The 25,016-nt window shown below is 46.5% G+C and overlaps 1 protein-coding gene across 5 annotated transcripts in view; it reads left to right on the forward strand.

Annotated features, from left to right (window-relative positions):
• CNTN1 (contactin 1) overlaps positions 1–25,016 on the forward strand; it is a 1,316,193-nt gene that overhangs the window by 715,946 nt on the left and 575,231 nt on the right. For all 5 annotated transcript variants that reach the window (XM_069627984.1, XM_069627985.1, XM_069627983.1 and 2 more), the window contains 2 exons: positions 21,927–22,102; positions 22,427–22,522. In XM_069627984.1, the coding sequence (XP_069484085.1) occupies positions 21,927–22,102; positions 22,427–22,522 (272 nt within the window). The remainder of the gene's footprint in view (positions 1–21,926; positions 22,103–22,426; positions 22,523–25,016) is intronic.

A 25,016-nucleotide genomic window follows, 5' to 3' on the forward strand; every position in this document is an offset into this window, starting at 1 on the left:
AAAGAGTACGGAGGAAATTCCGAGGGCAGATGGAGAGGGAACAGAGAGCGACAGAAGCCGCTGGAGACGGAATGGAGGAGAGAGAGAGAGCACAGACAGCATACAGCAACCAGGAAGTGAGAAAAACTCAAAGTTGCAACTCGCTGTTCGCTGGGAAGACGCAGAGTAAGTCTTCCGGCAACATCGACGTCATCACGTTAGAAACGTGCAAAGACTAGACCGCTACCCAAGCAAGAGGAGAAAAGTGTACATTCTAATGGCCACTCCAACGGAACCGTCGCCACAATCTCCATGCGGTGGATCGCATGACACAAAGTGGAGAAAAGCAGGAAGGGAAAGAGGGAGGAGAGTCAGAGAGACGAAAGGTGGAGTGGAGAAGGAGGAGGAGCAGAGAAGCAGATAGAGGAAGTAAATTGGGAACAGAGGAGTGAAGGGGAGGTGGTAGTATAGCATCATGACAAGGAAGAGTGAAAAGAAGGAAGCGAGCAAGAGCAAAGAGGGTTGATTTGATGACATAACACTAAGGAAGTGTCAGGCTTGGTAGAGCACGACAACTCACAGTGGTTTCCATCAGCCCTGTAAGGAAGGAAGTCCGGAAACCCCTAGCCCAAAATGAGCCTGCAAATGATATAAAAGAGTCGGTGTCTGGCCTACATTAGGACAATGCATATCCCAGCAGTGGAAGTCCAAAAGATATATAGAATGAGAATCAGATGTGCAACATCCTGTCAAGAATGACATCTCAGCCATGAAAAAACTGTGGGACACCTAGAACCTCAAGGACTTTGAGTGACCCTGTTTTTCACCAGGAATGCAGTACCTAAGGGAAAGAGCAAGGACTGAGGACCGGGTCCTGAAAGGAAGGTTTACTTGCATCTTTCTGTTGTATTCCCACCCTCATATCTCAGTCAAACATCCCTTAGTGTTCTTTTGTTGATTAACAGATGCCTGAAACTTAGAAACCATTGTTGAGTCCTCTTTTGTGTCCTCTTTTGTTCCAGATACCTGGAACAGCACACTACCAAGATGCCCTCTGCATGTCTGTTTGGTTGTCTAACACAATTGTACAGAATGTCATACTTTTGAAAACATCCTCTTGTATAGAACAGAAGGATATCCCCAGAATAGACATGTGGATGAACACATATATTTTACAAAGAGGAAAATGGCTTTAATAATGGCACATTGATCGCTATATCTGTATTTGTTGAAAACCAACAAGCGTTAGAGAGGGGGACTTTGAGAATAATGCTATTGATCTTAATAACCGTCTTCCTCGTCTCAGTACTTTCCAGAACCTTGAAGTAGTCTACTTTATAACAGTACATAGGTCACTTAATAACCGTTTTAAGTGAGTAGCCCATGCAGTGCCTAATGTTTAACTAGTTCTGAGAAACCTCAAGGTGTCTCACCCGCTAGTCCCCGGGGATCTGTCATCCAGGTGGCTAGGACACAGCCATCGCTATTGTATCCAGTTCCTGGGGGGTGGACCAGTGTGCGGCTAGATCACCTGGATGAGGGGTTTTTGGGGACTGGAAGTGGGACACCGAAGGGTGAGACGCAGTATCCCCTTTCCTGTAACACCTTTTCCCCATTCTGCCAGGTAGGATACTTGGAAGCTCGACCCCCGCCCCTTTCCCGACACGAACACCTGACTCCCATCACACTTCCCCAAACAGATAAAAGGCAGAGCACGAAAGCCCACTGAGAGCGAGGAGAATCCCACAAGGAAGCAGCAGTTAGAAGGTGGCGATTTAACACGAGGATAAAGGCGCCGAGACTGGAGAGGGTTGCAAGGAGGCAAGTATCCTTGACCTCTAGAAACCGTTACGTTTATGAGCCTTGGAAAGTGAGAAGCCTAATACCGGGGACTGAAACTGAAGAAGCCTACGCTGTGCATCAAAAGTATCCGGGCGCTTCCATGTCGATAACCCAGGCCGGGAGGAGTGATTGACGCTGTGGTACTGTCATTGGCACCTGCAAGAAAGCCACGCAAGTAGAAGCAGCATAACCGGTAAGTCAGTGATACCATTAGGAAATCAGCTTGTGTTTGAACCAAGGTTGCAAGTGGCAGCGTTGTACGAAGAAATCCACAAAAGACAGTGTTTGAAGCGCATGTGATGAAAGAAGCGAACAAGTGGAACTAAAGGAGTGAATGTACTTGGAAAAATCTAAATCAGATACTGTGTACAGAGTGGTCCTGCCCCACATGGGTGCTTATTCGAAGGTCACTGTTCGGTATTCAGCTGAATAACAACTGCATTGTAAGAAAGGAACTTTGCATCGAAGTGGTGTTGCGACAGGTCAAGCTAAACCCTGTGCACACTCGAAAGTCTTTGATAAGTATAAAGTGAACTGCAATTGGTCTGAGCCCGGCTGAGGGAGACTAATTGAATGTGAATAAAGGGTTCTGAGCCTGGCTGAGGCGGATCCGGGGTGAACTGTGAGTCACTCGAGAAGGAATAAAAGGATCGGAGTCCGGTTGAGGGGAATCCGAGGTGAACCGTGAGTCTCCCAAGAAGGAATAAAGGGACCTGAGCCCGGCTGAGGGGGATCCCGGGTGAACAGTGAGTCAGCCGAGAAGGAATATTATTGGAATCTTAAAATAACGGAATCTGAGCCCGGCTTTAGGAGGATCCAGGGAGCAACACCCCAAATCATATAATTATAAGAAGAAAATAACTTTCTATTTTGTTTTGCACATCAGGCCCTCCGAATAAAGAGACTTTGATGGAAAAGAGACTTGATCACAGAAGGCCCTGATACTGAAATTGGAACTGTAATCTCGTGTCATGAAAGCCAGAGTGTGTGCTTGGCTCAAAATAAACCGCCTTGCCCCATGCTGAAAACGTGGGGAAGGGAGGCCAACGACCCGAACATCCTGACTTATCATTTTATGAACACTTCTTTCTTTTTTATGAACATTACCCCCACACTATTTGTAAAGTAGCAGTAAGGATTGGTAATAGGTTTATAAGTAAAGGCCCTTTTCTTTTGACAAGACTCCACTAGGACTGCATTATTATTATTATTTGATGGTCGTTGCTTGCTCCCATCTGTAGATTTAGGTTTATGTAGGTGTTTTTCACTCCCCTTGGGAAAGTTCAATACACACCCTTGAACTGTCGTCACTTGTATATGTCTTACTTCGATACCATGCCCTCCTTACATATTGTATTATCAGGATGTGCCAGGTCCTGAATTGGTAATTTGGTAGAAGTACTCAAAGCGAAGCCATTGAGTTCTTCCTACCAATGTGTCCCTTTGTATTTCTAAGGAAAACTACAAAGGAATCAATTAGCAGAAAGATGGGGTTGCTGCATCAGCTGTTGAAGGACACGGTCACCGTTGACTGTAGAAAAGGAAAAAACACATTTCAGAAAGAAAAAAAAACTAACGAGAACAAGATAGAACAAAGAACAAGAGATAGTGACATGAAATGCTACACCAACAAGAAGCAATGAACGAACATGGATAGGACTTACCACTGCGGTGCATAAGGGAGGGACTACCGAGGAACTCTGCACAACCCAACCTATCCCTTAGACCCGACGGCACAAGGACGCCTATGCGGAAAACCAGTAGTCTCTAGTCCAAGTGCTAACCCGACCGCACGAGGACGCCTATCAACCTAAATGCCAATAATGACAGTCTCTAGTTCAGGCGCTTTGGGTTCGGGTAATGCAGGTTCACTAAAGGTAGTATGGGCATGGAAGTAGTCTTGAATACCAGGTGCAATGCCCAGCTGTTGAGGAGAGAGTAGATGTACCTTGTGTCTGATGGATAGCTCTCCCAACGTGTAGACCACCTGTAATGAAGGACTGAGGTAATGTTTTCCTGGGTCAGCAGCGTGCGAGCAGTGCAGGGGTTTTGAAATCAGGAGAAAAGGCAGGCCAGTTAAACGTTCCGGAATCAGCAGCGTGTGAGTAGTGCAAAGGGGAGATTAAGAGATGGATGGCATGTAACCAGCTGCAATTAAATTCAGCGAAAACTGAGTTAATATTGTTTGGGCCAGAAGGAAAAATGACTGTGGAAAGGCAAATGCCACCTCCCCTGATATTAGGTGAAGAACTTCAGTATTCGAAGAAAGTCAAAAACCTTGGGTGTATTAGGCAGGAAAACCTGGGCAGTGAAGTCCTGGTAGGTGCCAAGGTGTAGGCAGTGCACTATTCACTACGCATGTTGAGTAATGTGCTCCCATTTGTTCCAACGGAGGACCATGCAGTGGTGATAGGGGCGTTGACCAACTCGCATCTTGGCTACTGTAACAGCCTTATGGCGGGGATTCCAGCCAACCAGATGTTCAGACTGCAGAGGGCCCAAAATGCTGTGATTAGGCTGATTCGTCACCTTGGGAAGAGGGACCATGTCTCGGCCCCACGCAGATCTTTACACTGGTTAATGGTGGAAGACCACATCAAATGTAAAGTGTCCTGTCTGATGTACAGATGCATTAATGTACTGGCACCGGAGTACCTTACTGCTAGTGTGTCCCTATCATCCATCAAGAGATCACCGCTCGGGAGATAAATTGTTGATGTGTGTCCCCCGGGTCAAATGGGTATCCAGGGGGGACAGGAGGTTTGCCGTGTTTGACCCTAAATTGTGGTATCAGTTACCACTGGAAATCCGAGCTTGCCGTACCATGGAACTGTTCAGAAGGATGCTAAAAAACCTTATTTAAATAAACTAATCAGTCACAGATCATATGCAGTACCTATACACTCTACTTCCGATGGATAGTTATCATTTTCGCCCGAATGCAGTTAAAGGATAGTTCCGGGACTTTTTTTTTATTGTCCCTACGGGTCGGCCATGTGTTTGTAAGCATAAATCGGTAGATCGTAGGAAACTTTCCTATGGACCTTACCCGACTTTTCGCCCATTATCGCACTCGAAATCAGCCTCCATTTTGTGATAATCCTATCATTCCGCCGCATCGACCTGGCTCACCTGCCTTTGCGGCACTAAATCAAATCCCCCGCCCCTGAAACAGACATTATCAAAACATTCATATTCCCCGCCTCTCTCCGTGACGTTACTGTGCTCCGTAGGCAAACGCGCCCAGGCGTCTTCTACGCGACTCCACACAGACCCCGGAAATCAACACAGATCAGCTCACAATACAGCGCACCACAATTCGGAATATGAAACTGTACTTTGAAATCAAACCGCAAGATTGTAAATGTGTTAAGTACATTTATTTGACATCAAATGTTTAGAGAATATTCAGCGATTTGCATTTTTATTTGCTCATGTTCCAAAAAGTTCGTATTGAGGAACGCGATGGTCCTTTGCTGTACACAGGGTCTTAGAGCATCTCACAATACAGCGCCACAATTCGGAATGTGAAACCGTGGTTTAAAAGCAAACGGCAAGATTGTACATTTGGCAAAGTACGTTTATTGGACATCAAATGTTTAGAGAATATTCAGCGATTTGCATTTTTCTTTGCTCTCGATCCAAATTAGTTCGTCTTGAGGGAAGCGATGTTCGTGTGCAGTACACAGGGTGTTGGTTTACGATAAAAATAAGCTCTTCGGTCGCACTGATAATCGCATGGCTGTTCCAACAACGAGGCACTAGGCCACCACAACGGTAGGTATGTTGCATCTAACCGTTAGTACCGCGTAAGGGCATACTTGTACTTGGCGATCGTCCCATAAAATGGTCAGGGTGGTAACGTTGTTCACGCGGAGAAGCAACTGGCGGCTGTAGAAGCCGTCCGCCGGTGTCCGGTACTCGTGACACAGACAGTAGTGAATGATGTACCTAAAAACATAAAAAATGAAATTAGTCTCACCATCAGATCCTTATTAAAATCATAGCGAGGACAGCGCTACTGGGTGTACACAAGTGTTTAAAGGCGTGGCGAGGCAGGGAGGGGGGGGGAGTGGAGTACAAGGTAAGTAGCATAAAATAATAAATAAATAGGGCCAGCTGGTGGCAAGTGCAAGGTAAGTGCAGAACAAGTGCTGGGAAGGGGGGGCTGTAGGATACTGAGACAGTCCCCCAGTGCAGGGGTTGACAGGGAGGCAGTGCAGGTGGAGAGTGGAAGGGCCCAGGACCGAGGTCGCAGACAGTGGACCAGTTGTAGCAGGGGAGAGGGAGAGAGAAAGCAGAAGCAAAGAGGAAGGTTTTGAGGTGCTTCAGTAAAAGCAGATGTTTCTCCTCAAGATAGTGCGCGGTAGAAAACAATATGCCACATAGAACGAACAAGTACAACTGAACCCGTCTTTAAAGCCACTGTATAGTAATGAAATTGCGGTATAAACTCATCAAAAGTTACTTACATTATATTTGCATTTTCCATTGTGTCTCTGTGTAGGGCAGACCCGAAACACCACTCCTTCTTTGCCGACGTTACTTCTTCTAATGAACGTGGCTCATCGTTTCGTTTCTGAAATTTTATTCATTATCTTTTCTTAGTCTTTCAGGATGGTCCCGGCCTGTCAAGGTCAAATCACAATAGAACCTTATACTGGGTCGTGGGCCGTTCCGCCACCCGAGCAAAACATCAAAGCAGCTGACCTTCACTTTGAGCGAGCACACATTTCTAGTTAGCTGCAGTTAGTGTAAGGGCATCTTGTCTGCGTGCCTTTTTTTTTATTGTCCCTATGGGTCGGCCATGTGTTTGTAATACGGAAACATTCTATAATTTTTGTAAAAATGATTTATATTACTGTTTGGTTTAATTGCAATGGGCCTGCAACATGAGGAGACTCGAGAGAACAGACAATCAAATTACAATCATTTAAACCGTGATGTGTATTTCTCAATGAGCTCTGCTTTAGGTGGACATGGAACAGAGGCAATGTTGGGTGGCAATGCAGTTGTCCCCTGCATAGGTTCGTTCACCACTCCATGTATGTGCCTATCGAGGACATCTACGATAAGTCTCTCAATAAACTCATATTGCATATCCTCAAACACTGGTTTGATCACCCATTGTTTACTTCTTTTAGTGAAGGCCTTATTGTAGCGAAGCGTCCCTAAAGTTCCGGTCGTCCTACTTTGTTGACGGCCAACATTATGGTTATGTGCCAAGACCGCTAGAAGAGTCCGATTTATCATGCCTTCCATGCCAAAATGCAATCTTTTGGGCCTGTACTTTAGGCACATATTGTGGAACACCTCCAAATCTCCTGTGTGGCAGAATTCCGTGAGTCCCCTCAAATCTCTTGTTATAGTTTTATCAAATACAATCTTTTCAATGGCCTTGTGAGTGGGTGATGAAGGAATCAACCACTTCTTCTTCCGTGCCTCCTCTGTGGACAAATGGCCATGTTCACATTTGTGGAAATGCTCATTTGTCGACCATCGATGTACGTTGCTACAGTGCAACATTACTGACCGCCATTTTTCCAGTAGAATTTCCAACGACCCTTCACATGTTTTTGAGCTCCACCAAAGATGGTTGCTGATTGACTTGGACCACTGTGAAATACCTTGCATATCTTTTTTTTTTCCTGCAGCCGACAATTTTTTATTGATTGTTTTTGCAAGATGCCATACGTCAAATTGGTGATTTATATTTTTGTACTCTTCTCTCATTGTCTTGGCAATTGAAACGTGTCTGTCCGTGGCTATCAGGTCGATCACCATTCCCCGCGATTGTAGTTCTTGCAATGATGCTACAAAGCCAACTTTCTCCATGGCCACTGAGGATGTACTTTGTGACACCTGCACGACCACCGAACTCACAATTTTCTTACTTTCCATGTCCTGAAAGTGGTAGGTGCAGTACTTGGCTGAAAATCCTGGGCTGTCGCACTGTCCATCACCGGCTAGCCTGAAGCGTTTGCCCGCGAATGTACTTTCCATTGACATTTTTTCCATTCTCCAAGCTTCGCTGATGGCTGGAAATAGATAATCGGTTTGGTATTTGTAGAACTGACTTTTCGCAATGAAATGGATTCCCACAAACTGAAAGAAATACTGTAACTTTTTAAAACTTGAACCACTAAAAAGTGCGGCCGCTGCACAAAGTAGATTGCCTGCTGGCAGTTGCCCCAGCATGGGTTGTGCAGACCATGCGAACGGATGATATTGTGTACAGGTGGCATGTATTTTAAGGTTAGTGCCTCGAATTGCACGAGTCACATTAATCAATGGCTCCCCACATACTTCCCCACCAACCCAATGCCCACATTTCATCATCATAATAATATCCATCAAACAGCTATCGAATACAATGAATTTGGCCTCTTTCCTTATACTGTCACTCTGCATCCCAGCTGGTTCGGCCTGTAACGTTGAGGACATGTCACTCGCATGAAAGGTACAATCTCTGATATCGTCTTCCGCTATGCTGAGTGATATTGATGGTGTTTCATTGTCGTCCACTTCATTCTCTTCCATTGCAACATCTGTTCCTTGTCCGGAGATGGGAGAAAAAAACAATGTCTTCAACTTTCGCGCGCTCTTATTTTTTGCGGGTGTGGATTCTGTGAATTGATCTCCGACTGCATCCAAACTACCAGGAGGACATTCACTATCAATGGCTGGTGGTGGTATAGCTCCGTTGTCAATCACTTCATATTCTTCCCATTGGCACGATGCATCTCCAGTCTCAAGTCCCTGCCAAAAGGTTTGACAAGCAACATCTCTCGTTCGCTTCACTGTCTGTGTAGATCTAGTTCTTACACCCACTGGCAACTAGAGGACAAATTAGAAAAGGGATGTTCAGTTTAAACACAACTTACAGTATTGAACTATTGACAGTGAAAGACAACATAATATAGTGAACAGGACACTAACCTTCTTTTGCTTTCTTTTCTTTGAAACTTTCTTGCCTCGAACTTCAACATCTGGACGCTGTTGCTCCGACTCGTGTGTGCATGTCTCCACTTCCTCTCGTGCTGCAACGACTATATTTTCATGATAAGCACATCCATCACTCACTGAGGCTCCATCGACTCCCTGAAACATAGAACTTTCATTAGTATGTATAATAATATTGAAAACACAAAATGTACTTGGGGACCAATACCCATACGTACATCTCAATAGCAAAACACGAATGAACGCATTGTGTAGAACATTCAAACGACAATAGTTCACGCATTGTTGATCTAGTTAGATTGAACTGTCAAGATCCATACCTCGGGCTCCGCATAGACTTCCATTGATGATATTATTGAAGATGACGCTTCAGCAACTCCCTGAAACACAGTAATTGCATTAGTATGGTTTTCTATTTTGTTTAAAAGAACATAAACTTTCTGCAGGCGTCAACGGCTCATCTAAATAGACCTGCACAAATGATCATTTGTCTAAAATAAATAATGGATATCTAAATATGATTCGATTTGCTCCATCGTTGGAAGTGTCAGCACCCAGAGATCTGCATCAACTACTAGGGGTGATGTTCTTGTTGAAGAAGCTCCGTCAGCTCCCTGAAACATAGTACTTGCGTTAATAAAGAAGGAAGTATAGCCGATGTAATCACGTCATTTGATCTCGCATGATTGATCTGTCAGTATCCATACCTCGAAATGCATAAGAACATCAAGGGACGCTGTAACTGCGGTGCACACTTCTGCAAGCTGTTGCGCCGACCCGTAACTGCATGCTCCCCCTTCTTCTTGGACTAATGCTCCATCGACTCCCTGAAACATAGGACTTTCATTAGTAATGAACACAATATTGAAAAAAGAAGACACATAGGAGGGCGACGACAGAAGGACATACCAATGGCTAAAAACGAAAGAAACATTGTGTGTAACAATCACGCTACAAGAATGCAAGATCTGATGATCTCCATCGATGGAACTGTCCGGAAACGTACCTCGAGCATCTGAGTGACATCTACGGTTGTCGTCAATGCGTTGGACTCCTCAGCATCTCCCTGAAAGACAGTACTTGCATTATTTTGGATCAATTAAAACTATTGATTTACATGCCTAAAACAAGTCAGTGTCAGAATAGCTAAGTAAGATTACCCGATAGGCGCTTGAAGTGGCTGATGACTGCAATAACGACACGGATGGAGAATCTTCCGCCTTCATATTGAGTGGATACATAAATGGGGAAATTATTGTTAGCTAATGCTACACACTACCGCAAGGCCGAGAGACAAATACGTAAACTTGACTCACCAGTGGAGGGATGTGGACGAATAGAGTGGGAATAGCGGTTGAGAGCAATTTTCGCCTCGCTCGCGGTGTTTTCTTCTTTATTAGCAATGATGTGTAGTACATGTCTGGGCTAAAGTGCCTGCTGCAGATGCGGTATCGATCACCCCTCTTGTCCGCAAAGACTTCTAGGACTCTACTTTCTAGCTCAGAGGCTGGATATCCGCAATATCGGACCCATTCTCTTATCTGATCTATTGTCTTAGGGAAAACATGCATTATAGTACCTTCAGATTTGTTATGAGTCTTCGAAGGGCAACCGCCAATGGAACAGGCAGGCATTATGGAAAGTTCTGAAAAGTAAAGATCAACAATTCTCTATGAATACCAATGTGTTAAAACATTAAATGACACATAAAAGGTTCAATGCAAGGTCCGTTTTGGTTCTTGGAACTATACACGTTATTCACATGCGGATAAGTATTTCAATAACTTTCAAAAAATAGAAAAAGTAATTTGACTAAACTCAGAACATGTGACTAGTTCCTTGCATGTACTGTCGTGAACGAAAAGAAAACATGGATGCAATTTGATGACTACTAGCAAATAGATATAAATTAAAAAATTGGACGCAAAATGATTATGGTACATGGACTTACCTTGACGAACAAACAGTTAGATGCAGGGATCAGAGTAGTTTCTTGTCGTAGAACAGGGAGCAGTTCACAGGTTGCAAACTGACGAGTTTGCTCAAAGTGGTCACGGAAGTTCACAGAGACGAAGAGCAGATAACCAGCACCTTCACGGGTTGACTAGCAAAGCGCAAAGAAGTTCTCATTAGAAATATGAAGTGGGTTATAAAGAATTCGAAACAGGGGTGTGTTTGTGAATGAATGACGTGTATATGTCGTGGCATTATGCGGATTGCAGGGGGGCGTCCAGCGTGAGGGGGGATGCTTGGCAGGAGACACGGGGTCTGGAGGTAGACATGGGAACAACAACCCATGCTCTATAGACCACTTTGAAGTGTACATGGTCTTTGGCACCTCTTGGCCTTTATCGCTCCCTGACAGCTCCACTTGCCAGCAGCGCAAGTACCCTGGTGCGAACTGCCTTTGATAGGGCGGGGGGGGGGTGGATCGGGGCGGTGGTCGTGCAGACAAGACACAGGAAGACTCGTGAATGGAGACACACTTATGTGGATTGCAGGGGGGCGTCCAGCGTGAGGGGGGATGCTTGGCAGGAGACACGGGGTCTGGAGGTAGACATGGGAACAACAACCCATGCTCTATAGACCACTTTGAAGTGTACATGGTCTTTGGCACCTCTTGGCCTTTATCGCTCCCTGACAGCTCCACTTGCCAGCAGCGCAAGTACCCTGGTGCGAACTGCCTTTGATAGGGCGGGGGGGTGGATCGGGGCGGTGGTCGTGCAGACAAGACACAGGAAGACTCGTGAATGGAGACACACTTATGTGGATTGCAGGGGGGCGTCCAGCGTGAGGGGGGATGCTTGGCAGGAGACACGGGGTCTGGAGGTAGACATGGGAACAACAACCCATGCTCTATAGACCACTTTGAAGTGTACATGGTCTTTGGCACCTCTTGGCCTTTATCGCTCCCTGACAGCTCCACTTGCCAGCAGCGCAAGTACCCTGGTGCGAACTGCCTTTGATAGGGCGGGGGGGGGGGTGGATCGGGGCGGTGGTCGTGCAGACAAGACCCGTTTGCCGCAGGGCCTCACCAAGGAGAGGCCATCTAACTGAATGTAAGAGGATGGCTGCAGGATCTACTACATGGAAGGCAGGGGGGTGAGTTTATAAATACCTCACCCTCCCAGGAGAATATACACTAGATTCATTTAAAAAATCAAAACAACCATTGTTAAAATATATGTTGGGCTTTATTTTAGATTTTAGTTAAACATAAATAATAAACATTACACATTGTAAAGTTGAGGTTGCAGCACATCGAGGGAAAATCCGCGGTATTGTCCACTGTCACTGGGGAAATGTTGTCTAATGGCAAGTACCGCACAGGCAGGTATTACTCTCCGAACGCGGTGTCCGAGCCTCCCATGAAGCCACCAAGTGAAGCAACGATAGGCCACCAGCCTGTACCACCTGTGAAAAAAAAAGATGCAAACTGTTTTAAACTGACCAAACTTTCTTATCAATGTCGATTCAGGTAACACATGTCATTTTTCTTAGAAAAAAATTATATCTAGAAAATGCACTATATGGAACCAATTTACATGCGTTCGAATGATATGTAAATGTAATTTTATATGTGGGAGACGACCATGAAATAGTGGTGGCATCACTGACATCACAAACAGAGTATACTTACTCGTTACTCGGATTACGCGGACGAACAGTGCCACGAAGTTCGTGCATAAGCACCATCATCATCCTCAACACTGTCCGTGAGAGGCAGGCTTCCCTGAACTCTGGCAGCTCGGTGATGCATTGCGGACTTTGCTCGCCTTCCTGCAGACTTTGCTCGCTTTCCGAAATGTAGGCCAAGCACCCGGAATTTTCACGGCAGCAGCAGTTCTCCTCCTCAGTTGGTATTAGCTCGCACCGATTGCACGTGCACCAGGTGGAGACGCCGTCCATGCGACATGGTCCAGGCTCTTCATCCGTTGACTGGTCCTCCCAACTGCCGTCCGAATCCCCATCGTTTTCGCGTGCTTGCCTTTCCAGTAGTTCCTCCTCGGTGTACTCGGGCTCGTACATATACGGCATTATTGTGGCCATTGTGCGGTAAAGATAGTAAAATAATTTACAGAGATGGTACAGGTGTTCACACGGGCTACAAGCGGCGAAGGTAGCTGACCAGAGCACTGAAACGAGTCACAGAATACTCAAAGTAACACAGAGAGAGGAATGGAATCGAAAATCTGCTGCTGTATGTTGTGAAACGGTCTGTTTATACTTATTGGGGAAAGAGGCGTCCTGCCATTTCCATGGCAACACGTCAATAGCTGAGGCGCAGCGATTGTTGACACGAGACGTGCTTGAAATGGGCATGAACGCGTCTGCTGATGTCAGGCTCAGGGGCGGGGGATTTGATTTAGTGCCGCAAAGGCAGGTGAGCCAGGTCGATGCGGCGGAATGATAGGATTATCACAAAATGGAGGCTGATTTCGAGTGCGATAATGGGCGAAAAGTCGGGTAAGGTCCATAGGAAAGTTTCCTACGATCTACCGATTTATGCTTACAAACACATGGCCGACCCGTAGGGACAATAAAAAAAAAGTCCCGGGACTATCCTTTAAGTCTGTTTGGTGCTCTTAAGAAATGTCCAAAATCAAAATCAAATCCAATCACATAGATGGAATAATGTAATGCATAGGCAATGAGCGAGAGGATGCACATTCTGAGCTAGGAGGACATGTTATACAATGGCAGAACTTTGCTTCAAAAATCCCCCAGTAATATAGTTCAGGCCCATATTGGGGATTTATGACTTTCAGAATATTTTCTATGTGCATTGTTGGGCGCACTGTTTCTACTAATGTGTGAAGCAAGCACAGCTATTCCCCTAACCTGTGTTTCTTTGTAGATTATGGATTGCTTTCTGTAGTAAGTGAGGATCTTCTGGTGAAGTGCAGCCTTTTACCTTGGATAGTGTGACGAATCACTGGATGTTATCACTTCTACCAGAGAGCAAGCACTTTCCCATGAAGACAGGGAGGTGAAGCCTCCATCCGATAGTCCCCCTAGGGGGTGCTATAATGCGGTAATATCTCATGGAAGAACGACCATCTAGGGTACAGCCCTTATGGGAACATAACACCCCCACATAATCTAGCCTCTCCTTCCTCTGCTAACCTTTTTGTAGACAGTAGACCTATGTATTGTTGTAAAGCGGACTACTTCAAGGTTCTGTAAAGTACTGAAATGAAGAAGAAAATCAGGAGCATAGCTAATTCAAGTACTGGGACCAGTTGGTCAAGCGGAGCAATGAAGATGAAACATATGAATGAGACAAAGGACTTGTACTGCTGGCCACATTGTATAAAAACCGACAGTGGACGAAGCAATGTGTCTCAGGCAGCCATGGAGAAGGGCAGGTGTACTGCGCATCTAACACGGGAAATATGAATCTGCGTTGCTGATCCGGAGGAGGGATCTCCAAGGATGCTGGAAGTTTGCTGCGTCTGATGATAAGGATGTCTGCAAGAGCAGACTGGTGTCCAGCAGCATCGAGAAGTGGAGGAAGGAAAGCAGAAGGCCGCCGAGAACGCCGTTGCACAGCCAGAGAGAAGGAAAGACGCCAGAGAACCCAATTGTAACACCCGCCATCCCAGGAAGACCCAGCGACGTGTCGAAGCCCTCAACAAGGGAAAAGCGCAGCACGGAAGACCGACGGTGGGGGGGCGCAGGGCGGCTTTCTCAGATGGCGCATGTAGTTGTCCCTAAGTCCCTTTGCAGCCATAACGCTTGGGTGGCACAGCAGGGGCAGAAAGCCTACAAACCTTCTCCTAAGAGTGAAACAAAGCCAGTTGATAACTAGGGAATGGCCGAGGACCCCAGATAACCCAAAGAGAACTTGAGAGGGAGAGTCCCTGACAATAGTGTCAGGGATACACCCACTAACAGAAACTAGAGTGGGGGACCCAAACAATGAGAGAGATGGGAGTAATTTTCCTTGTGGCAGTACTTGGCAGGGAAGTGAACCAAGTGGGCCGAAGCAAAGAAGAAGTGAAACCCGGGTCGAGGACCCTCTGAACACTCAGGGTATGATATAGGTGTGAAAACAAGTGAAGAGAAAACCAGGGGAAAGGAGCTTTTCCCCTGGTTGTAAGAAACTGTTTTTGATTACCAGGCGAAGGGAGTTATTCTCCTGGTAACAGGGACTGCGAGAAAGGTCCAACAGGCCTGGGTAAGGGAGTAATTCCCCAGGCTAATTTGTGACTGAGATCAAATGCCAGGAAAAGGGAGGCATTCTCTTGGCCCACCGAGAAAGTATTGTTCAGAACTTTGTGGCATGAGGAAGAGAGTCAGTCCCCCGGGCTATTTGAGACTGAATGACAGGAGGAGGTAGGCATTCTCTTGGTCCACCGGAGAAACATTGTGTCGAACTTTGCCATAGCCCAGGAAAAGGGAGGCATTCTTCTGAGACCAGAAAAAGTACTGTCTTATTCTTTAGTTTATAGTGTAAGGGACAGAAGTAAAGTTTTCTTGACACAGGGCGGTGGACACTTTTACTTTAACAGACATCCTGACAGTCACCTTAGATCTTTTAGTTGAGGCAGGGAAACCCCTCTTAGGAACAGGGAAAGATAGGTTTTCTCTTGTTATATTTTTTGATAAAGGTCTTTAGCCCCAAACATGCCACCTTTGTGTCAAAGTCCTTCTTCTGCACCCTTACAATAGTTTGGAGACAGGTGTGTGTTGAGACTAAATTGAGGGTGCATAAGTGCCGCATGTTGAAGGTAGCATGCCAACGCTGGAAATAGGCATGCAAGAGTGGAACATTTCTGCCTGTGCCAGAGATGAGTAGGCGGTAATAGCACAAAGGTCAGAAGTGGCAACAATCTAATTTCGAAGGGATTGAGTCCTCCGACGTATTCCTTATCTATGATATTTGTATCTCCAGCTTGCTGGCCTCAGAAAAAATAAATTCCCCAGTAGAGGGTGCTGTGCGTCGACGTCCGTCGAGTAGGTGTTCCTCGACAGCCACCGTATCGACGCCGACGTCATCATGCCTATAAATGGCCACGCGCAGCGTCCGTTGCTCAGTTCTGTTTTTCCGCGCTTAGTGTGCCTCGGAATACCGTTGCTCAGTCGAAATATATTCATATTTCCTCGAGAAAACCGACTCGTACTCGATGGCTTCCTCGATGACGACACCTCGGTCCGGTTTCAAAAAATGCCGAGACTGTGGGAAGAAAAAGTTGTTGACGGATCCTCACAGGATCTGTTTGTGGTGTCTTGGAATCGAACACCAGTGTTCGGAGTGTGAGGAATGCCTATCCTTGACGGCGAAAGCCTTGAAGGAGCGTAAGGGGAAGCTCGAGAGAGGTAAGTCAGTTTTAACTTCCTCGAAAGTTTCCGCGGTAGAGTCGAAACATTCGTCTCCTCACCGTCGAAAGCATTCTCAGTCTAGGTCTCGAAGTGGCTCCCACCACTCGTCGAGGTCTAGACACTGGACAAAGAGACGTAGAAGATCTCCTTCGTCGTCGTCTTCTAGTTCCCCTGAAAGAGTACATTGCCCACAAAACACAGCTCTCAGGCTGAGTGGGAGGAATTCAGAAAAAAGATGCTAAGCGTCTTCGAGAAAGCGGCCTCGACCCCCTCGAAGTCAGCTGAGGGTGATACCCCGGGTGAAAAGCCCAAAAAATCTAAACGCCGTGAGTCGAAGCACCCGGCGAAAGAGTCGACCCGAAAGCGCCATGAGCCATCGGGAAGTAAAGCATCTTCGACGCCATTGTCGAAAGCCCCTTCGAAGCATAGATCGGCGCCATCGACGCCGTTATCGAAGGGTTCTTCGACGCATACGTCGATTGAGTGGACACCGGCGTCGACGCCGATAAAAGAAAAAACCACGGCTACTCCACAGCCAATGGTTAGGCCAAGAGCCTCCGACACGACGCCGAGAGCGTCGTCGACATCCTCGAGCAGGGTTCCAATCCTTTCGAGTTCTACGGGGACTCTTCCAGTTTTCTCGACGCCTTTGACGGCGCCTTCGAGGATTTTTACATCGGTGTCGACGACATCGACCTTTCCAAGGCCAGTGATGATGGCTCCTTCTGCTTTAGAAATGAGTTTTGTCCCTTTTCACTCAGAACACCCCCCTTTAACCTCAATTTATGAGCAAAGGGAAGACTCGGATCAAGAAAGGCCTTTTGACCTGCAGAGGACCACATCACCTGAACCAGAGACTTTTGACCCTGAGGAAAGAAGGTTGAAAGACCTTCAGGATGTATTAAAGGAAGCAAGTGGTTTAGACACTTCTCCTGAAGTGCAATTTGTCAAAGTAGACCCACGGGAACATGCTGAAACCCCTTATAGAACCCTAATGTCAAGAATCATAGAATTCATGGGTTGGTCTGCACCTTCACCTGTTTTTCAGCAGGATGACCTCACTGACATTTTGGATAAAGGTCCACAGGAGGATCCTGTGGTTCCATTTCACTCTGCCTTACAGAGAAAGATTTTAACTAACTGGGAAACTCCTGAAGAAGTTGTCAGCGAAATATAGGGTATCTGCTTCTGACCCTGAATACCTATCTAAACACCCTACTCCAGAGAGTCTGGTGGTCCAGGCTGCAACTTCATCAGGCAGTACATCTGCATACCCCACTGCTCCACAGGATAGGGATGATAAAAAATATGATGCCATGGCTAAGAAAGTCTTCTCGGCCTGTAGCATGGCTTTAAAATCTATTAATGCGACTTGTACGCTCGCTAGGTTCAGCCACACTCTTTGGGAGTGTGCTTCATCAGCGGCTGACTGCCTCCAGGAAGAAGAAGAAAGGGACGCATTTTTAAATATCAACAGAGATGGTAAAGATGCAATGTGTGAGTCCCTTCAAACTGGCATTGATTCTGCTGACAGTATCAGCAGGGCCATGGCGGCAAGTACCACAATCCGCAGGCATGCGTGGTTGAGAAAGTCCGGCTTTGCTTCTGACGTACAGGCCAGACTTTTAAATATGCCCTTTGACGGCTCTTCCCTGTTTGGTAAAAAGGCGGATGACAGTTTGGAAAAACTGCAAACATCTAAAGCAGCAGCCAAGTCACTAGGAGCTACAATCCGCCAAACTAATTTTCGTCCCTCAGGATCCTCTTGCAGAGGAAGGTCCTTTCGCTGTTATTCCTCATATGGAAGAGGCAGAGGACGGCCGGCTCAAAGAGGCCAAGGAAAATGTACCCGTGGTGGACGTGGTTTAGGAAAGAAAGCCGCATCAGCAGGAGCAGGAGCCGCTTTACCTTCGGCAACTGCATCAGCCGCTCCCAAACCACTCTGAGGTCTCCCATCACAAGACACCTGTAGGGGGCAGGTTAACTCACCATCTGACGGAATGGCAGACTATTACGTCAGATGCTTGGGCATTGGAGACAGTTGTCCAAGGTTACTGCCTGCCTTTTCTACGCATCCCTCAGAGCCATCCACCGGGGAACAGCTCTCTGAAAGTGCCGGATCCGCTCCTCTTGCAGGAAATTGTAGACCTGCTAGAGAAAGGTGCCATAGAACCGGTACCTGTAGCGGACAGGAACAAGGGCTGGTACTCCCCCTACTTTCTCATACCAAAGAAAGACGGAGGACTGAGACCCATCCTGGACTTACAAGAATTGAACGAGTTCCTCAGGAAGGACAAGTTCAATATGGTAACTCTCTCTCAGATCCTTCAGGCCCTCCAGCTTCAGGACTGGTTGGTATCTCTGGACCTTCAGGATGCTTATTTCCATGTGCCAATCCATCCCAAGCACAGGAAGTACCTGAGGTTCGCAATTGGCAACTCTCATTATCAATTTCGAGTTCTGCCATTTGGGCTGACCTCCGACCCGAGGATCTTCACCAAGCTAATGTCGGTTGTGGCTGCAAGTCTAAGGAGGGAAGGGATTCACGTCCACCCCTACCTGGACGATTGGTTGATCAGAGCAGTTTCTTCGGAACAAGCTCGGATCCAAATAGATTACGTCTGCCACTTCCTTCACAAGCTGGGCTTCTCCCTCAATTTAAAGAAGTCACAGATGATGCCATCACAGAGAATCCAGTTCATTGGAGCAGTCCTGGACACGTCCCTGGGAAAAGCCTCGCCACCAGAGGTGAGGGCTCAAGATATTCTGCAGATGGTCACCAGATTTCAAAATGCCCAACGTCTCCCAGCCTACGACTTTTTGAGGTTGCTAGGCCTCATGGTATCCTGCATATCCTTTGTGCCAGAGGCTCGCCTGAGAATGAGATCCCTTCAGTGGGCACTGAGGACTCAGTGGTCACAATTCTCAGGGAGGATGACAGATCTCCTCCGGATTCCGGACAAGGTAGCCCACGACCTTCAATGGTGGGCCTATCCAGAGAACATCTTGAAAGGAGAACTGTTTTGGCAACCATGGCCGGAGATAACAGTAGTCACAGACGCCTCACTCACGGGGTGCGGAGCCCATGCCAACGACTTGACCATCAGCGGTCGTTGGTCTCCATCGGAGTCCAGACTACACATCAACCTGTTGGAGCTGAGAGCCATCAGACTGGCACTGAAGGCTTTTCTGCCGTCTGTACGGGGGAGAAACGTCCTGGTAATGACGGACAATACAGTGGCCATGCACTACCTCAACAAAAGAGGAGGCGTAGGGTCACTGCCACTGTGCAGAGAGGCGATGCAGCTCTGGTTTTGGGCAATTCAGGAAGGAATCTCTCTATCGGCAATTCACCTAGCCGGAGAGAAGAACTTCACAGAGGATGCTCTGAGCAGGCAGAACACAGTCTCCCACGAGTGGGAGATAGCTCAGGAAGTCCTTCAAGAGATCTTCGCCCTTTGGGGAACCCCTCAAGTGGATCTGTTCGCCAACAGTATCAACAGGAAGTGCGACAGATTTTGCTCAAGGGAATCTCCCCCGAGAGGAGCTCTAGGAGACGCGTTCGTAGTGGACTGGGAGTTCCCACTTCTGTACGCGTTTCCTCCGGTCCCTGTCATTCCTCAAATGATCAGGAGGTTGAGAAGGTTTCGGAAGACCATGATCCTAATTGCCCCGGATTGGGCCAGGAGAACGTGGTACCCGGACCTTCTGGACATGTCCTTCCACCCTCCAATTCGTCTACCGTACAGAGAGGATCTTCTCTCGCAGAAGGGAGGTCAGGTTCTCCATCCAGCCATCAAGACCCTCAACCTTCACGCTTGGTATCTGAAAGGTTGAGGTACAAGGATTGGGACCTTCCAGATGACGTCATGGAGGTGTTGCTTTCGGCCAGAAGGCCAGCAACTAAAACTCTATACCGCTGCCGTTGGAATACATTTTGCAGCTGGTGCAGAGAGAAGAATATTGAACCCTTTTCATGTGGTACACCTGCGGTGTTATCCTTCTTACTTTATTTGGCAAATTCAGGCCTTCAGGTTGCCACTATTAAGGGCTATCTCGCAGCGCTATCGATCTTTAAGCGCACTGCAGAGGAGCCTTCATATTTCAAAATTCCATTGGTAATTCTAACTAATGTTTACCCTCCAAGACCATTCCAAGTTCCCTTATGGGACTTAAATCTAGTTTTAAACTTCCTAAAGGGTGCTCCATTTGAACCACTCCACTCTTGTTCATTGAAGTTTCTCACCCTCAAAACTGTTTTATTGGTAGCATTAACATCTGCTAGAAGGGTTAGCGAGATACAAGCCCTATCTTGTAAACCTCCTCATACAATTTTTCACAAGGACAAAGTCGTTCTACAGGTGAAGCCTAACTTCCTCCCAAAGGTAGTTTCTGAATTTCACATTACTCAGAAGATTACTTTACCTTCATTCTATCCTCTTCCCCATCCGGGGAAAGAGGAAGAGAGACTACACAGGCTGTACCCTAAGCGAGCCTTGAGTTTTTATATCAGTAGACTTGCTAAAATTAGACAAGCAGACCAACTCTTTGTAGGTTACGCAGGACATAAGTTGGGATTACCAATAACCAAACAAACCATCTCCAGATGGATTATTTTAGCCATTCTGGAATGCTACAAACTGGCAGGGAAAGAGCCCCCTCAAAATCTAAGGGCTCATTCGACCAGGGGTATCTCAGCCTCCTCAGCTCTTCAAAGAGGGATACCAATTTGAGACATATGTGCGGCTGCCACATGGTCGTCCGCACATACCTTTACCAAATTTTATAGCCTGGATTCCTCCTCTAGTCAAGAGACTAGATTTGGCAAAGCTGTGTTACACTCTGTTCATTCTTAAAGAGTAATATGGCATCACTTACTCCCGCCTCCAATCACATACCACTGCTATGGGAGTCTATCATAGATAAGGAATACGTCGAAGGACACAATCCCTTCGAAGAACAAGTTACTCCTTACCTGGTAACGTTCTTTCGATGGGATGTTCCTCCGACGTATTCCTTATCGCCCCTCCCATCCATCCCTGCATTAACATTTCCCTTGTGGTTGCAGCTTACGCTCCTTCAAGGGTAGTAACCATTCATGCAATAACTACCTTACTCTACAAAACGGAACTGAGCAACGGACGCTGCGCGTGGCCATTTATAGGCATGATGACGTCGGCGTCGATACGGTGGCTGTCGAGGAACACCTACTCGACGGACGTTGACGCACAGCGCCCTTTACTGGGCAAAAAAAAAATTCCGAGGCCAGCAAACTGTAGATACAAATATCATAGATAAGGAATACGTCAGAGGAACATCCCATCGAAAGAACGTTACCAGGTAAGGAGTAACTTGTTCTTCTCGATCGTTGAGTAGCAGTGATAATCCCCATAGAATGCAATTTAGCATTGGCCGGCCAATCTCTTTCTTTTTTGCATGCTAGTTTTGATACATAAATTGCCATGACAAATGCAAACCACATACTGTGCATCTTTTATTTGTATTTGAATGCTGTTTGGATGCTGAACACTCAGCAGTTTGCATGGATTTCGGAATGTTGTAGAGCAAAAAATGAGCACAAATATTGAGTGGGTACCGAAATATGTATTAAATAAAGGAAGCCCCTACCTGAAGGCTATTCATCTTCTGCCATTTTCCCGACACCGAAGCTGTGTATACCATGTTAAATATAGGCTCTTTTGCTTGTGTTCTCAGTGTAGCAATAATTACTAACAGCTTCTGTTCCTCCTGCACCGTCTTTCAAGTTTCAGTTTTAAGTTTCAGTAATCCTCCTATTTATTCTTTACATGTAACAGGTGGAAGTTGAACAATTGGGATATAGACCTATTAAATAATAAACGCTATATTCTGATTGGAGGAAACCTCGTCATCAACAAGCCAGACAAAGATGTCGATGCCGGGAAGTACGTGTGCACGGCATCCAATCTGTATGGGATGATCAGAAGTAATGAAGCCAATTTACAATTTGGATGTAAGTAGTGAAAGAATTTGAGACTGTTACTGCTTGCTATAATCACGTCGCAGTTTGAACATATTCAATGGCAGACCAACATGAATATGCTAAATGTACTTTATATAGTAGTGTTGCTTGGTTTCCTTAAGAAATTAAATAAAATGACATAATTTCTTCATGTTTTTCTAAGTACGGAATGTGGACTTAGAAAGCTGTTCAAATGTGCTGATAAATATAGAAGTAGTTTAAGACTGAGATGAACGTTTTAAAATGGATGGATTAAAATTAACACATCTTAAAAGGCGTTTTGCAGTAATATGAACTTTGTTTTTTTTAAAACAGATCTTGATCCATTTTCAACGGAAGAGCGCTGGGCAGTCAAAGTGAAAGAGGGAATTGGAGCTGTGCTTTTATGTGATCCCCCACCTCACTTCCCAGGTACCTCGCATATTTATCCAATCAAATGTTTTCTATTAAAATATATATTGCAAAAATACATGGAATAATTCTAGAGGGGATTCCTGGAGATAAGTCACTTGGTTGCCTGCTTCCCAGTCTGGAAGAAATGTCCAATATGTTATAGACTACATTGTTGATTCTGTAAAGCAAGGCATGCGTTTGACAGAGGGCTGGTAACAGAACAGCCCCAGCCCCACTTCCAGATTAGAGGATTAACTCACTTATGTGAGTTCTGAAGCCATTTTAAATTGTCTGTTATCTTGGTGACTAAAAATTAGAAAGAAATATGCTTTGGTACGAGTAATCTCTCTCTCTCTCCCTCGCTCCCTTGCTCTCCCTCCCTCTCTCTCTGTCTCTCTCTTTCTCTTTCTTTCTCCTTCTCCCTCTCTTTATTTCACTCTCCCCCCACATCCCAGTCTATCCCTATCTCTGTCTCTCTCTGTTTCAAGAACATAGAAAGTTTGGTTTAAAATACCGGGGGTCTGAGATCTAATTTCAATTTCTCCACTTAATACCTTAGGAAATGTCTTTAATATATCACTTGTTTTTAATATAGTGTCTACATTCATGTTCTGGAACAATGTTGACACAAGTACAACAAGTGAGAGTAGACTACATTGCTTAGTAGGCCATGCACAGTGTGCACTAAATGTATCCTATTACATGGCTTTAGTTTTGGTTTCATTAGGACGCCCTTGAGTCGTAAATATAAGAGTGGGAAGAGAGTACCAATTCCCAAAGCTTCCTCAAGCTCCTTAATTGTTATGAAGGTGTCCTCCCTCACCAACTGTCCGACTCCAGCTAGTCCAGCGTCGAACCAGGACTGGTAATGTTCGTGGCCTTGGATTTCCTCTAGGACTGGCGTGGACCAAATATGGCTCAGTGGCGAGGGCCAAGTTGTCACCTTCTCTCTAGAACCCTTCCATGCCAATGCTTTCCACATCGTTCCGAGAATGGGGTGGTCCCTAATGCTTTTTGGTAACTTCTTCAATGGAACCCATAACCATTCGCCTACCGTGACTGGGTGCAGGTAAAAGTTTTCGAGATATACCCATTGCTTGTTGGGGGCCTCCCTGAAGTGTGGGGCCAGTGCCCTGAGTTGGGCCGCTCTATGGTATGTTTGCAAGTCTTTCCTTGGGGAGGGTGAGAGTCTCATATCCTATTCTGGGTCTCTGACCCTGCCATATGAATTTGGTAATTTGTTTTTTGGCTTCACTGAGGTAGTATTCCAGGGCCTGCAACGGCAGCATCTGAAAAACGTATAACACCCTGGGCAGGAAGTTCATCTTTATGGCATTTATTCTTCCCATCCATGACATTTGCCCCTTTGCCCAGCCCTCCATGTCCCCGAAGAGTTTGTCAAACAGAGTGGTGTAGTTTGCCTGGCTCAGGTCCTCGTCGGGTCTTACAATTTGGATCCCCAAGTATTTTATACCGTCAGTGCAAATTTGGAGACCCAGGGGGATCAATTCGGCCAGGTTCCTTTCCGTATCTGGAGCGAAAGGAAAGATCATAGACTTGCTTATGTTTACCCTGAAGCCTGAGAAGAGACCGAACTGTTCGATGACCTGCAGGGCGACAGGGACTGATCTAGTGGGCTCCCTCACGTGTAGCAGAATATCGTCTGCGTAGTGGCCGAGTTTGAAGGTGCAGTCGCCTATGTCAATACCCCGTACCATATGAGAACCTCTGAGGTATTCTGCGAGAATCTCCATGGTCATGGTGAGCGGGGAGAGGGGACAGCCCTGCCTCGTCTCTCTTTGGAGGCCAAAAATGCGTGACAGGTGACCGTGACTCTAGCAGATGGGGCTGCATATAGGGCCTTAATTACTCGTCTGATCCCTGCCCCGAAACCCAGCTTCTCAAGTACCCCGTGCAAGAACCCCCAGTCCAACCGGTTGAACGCCTTTTCGGCGTCGATGGACACCAGGACCGGGTTATCCCCCTTACGTGCCGCCTCCCTCATGACATGCAGGGTCTTGGGAAGGGTGTCCGCCCCCTGCCTCCCCTGTATAAAGCCCACCTGGGTCTTTATACAGGGTCTTTATACCTGGTCGGAGTGGATTAGCCCCGGTATATGGCCGTCGATTCTCGTAGCGATAATCCTGGTGAATAGTTTTGCATCCACATTCAGGAGGGAGATTGGTCTATAGGAGCAACAGTCTGCCGGGTCCTTCCCCTCCTTTGGGATCACAGTGATTAATGCTTTACCAAATGATGGGGGTGTCCTCCCTGTGGTCATGATGCTAGAGAATAGACTTGCCAGGAATTGCGCTAAGTGGCCCGAGAAGGCCTTGAAAAAGCTTGCAGTGGACCTATCTTCTCCCGGGGCCCTTCCAAGCTTCAGGCCTGATATTGCATTGAGTACCTCCTCCTCTGTTATCGGGGCGTTCAGGGCGGCCGCTTCTGTGGTTCGAAGGGTGGGGATGGTAACCCCACTGAGGTATGCATCGAGCGTTTCCTTCTCTGCCCC

Source organism: Ambystoma mexicanum, chromosome 12, assembly GCF_040938575.1.
Source record: "Ambystoma mexicanum isolate Mex_15411 chromosome 12, UKY_AmexF1_1, whole genome shotgun sequence".
In the NCBI taxonomy this organism is placed as follows: Eukaryota; Metazoa; Chordata; class Amphibia; order Caudata; family Ambystomatidae; genus Ambystoma; species Ambystoma mexicanum.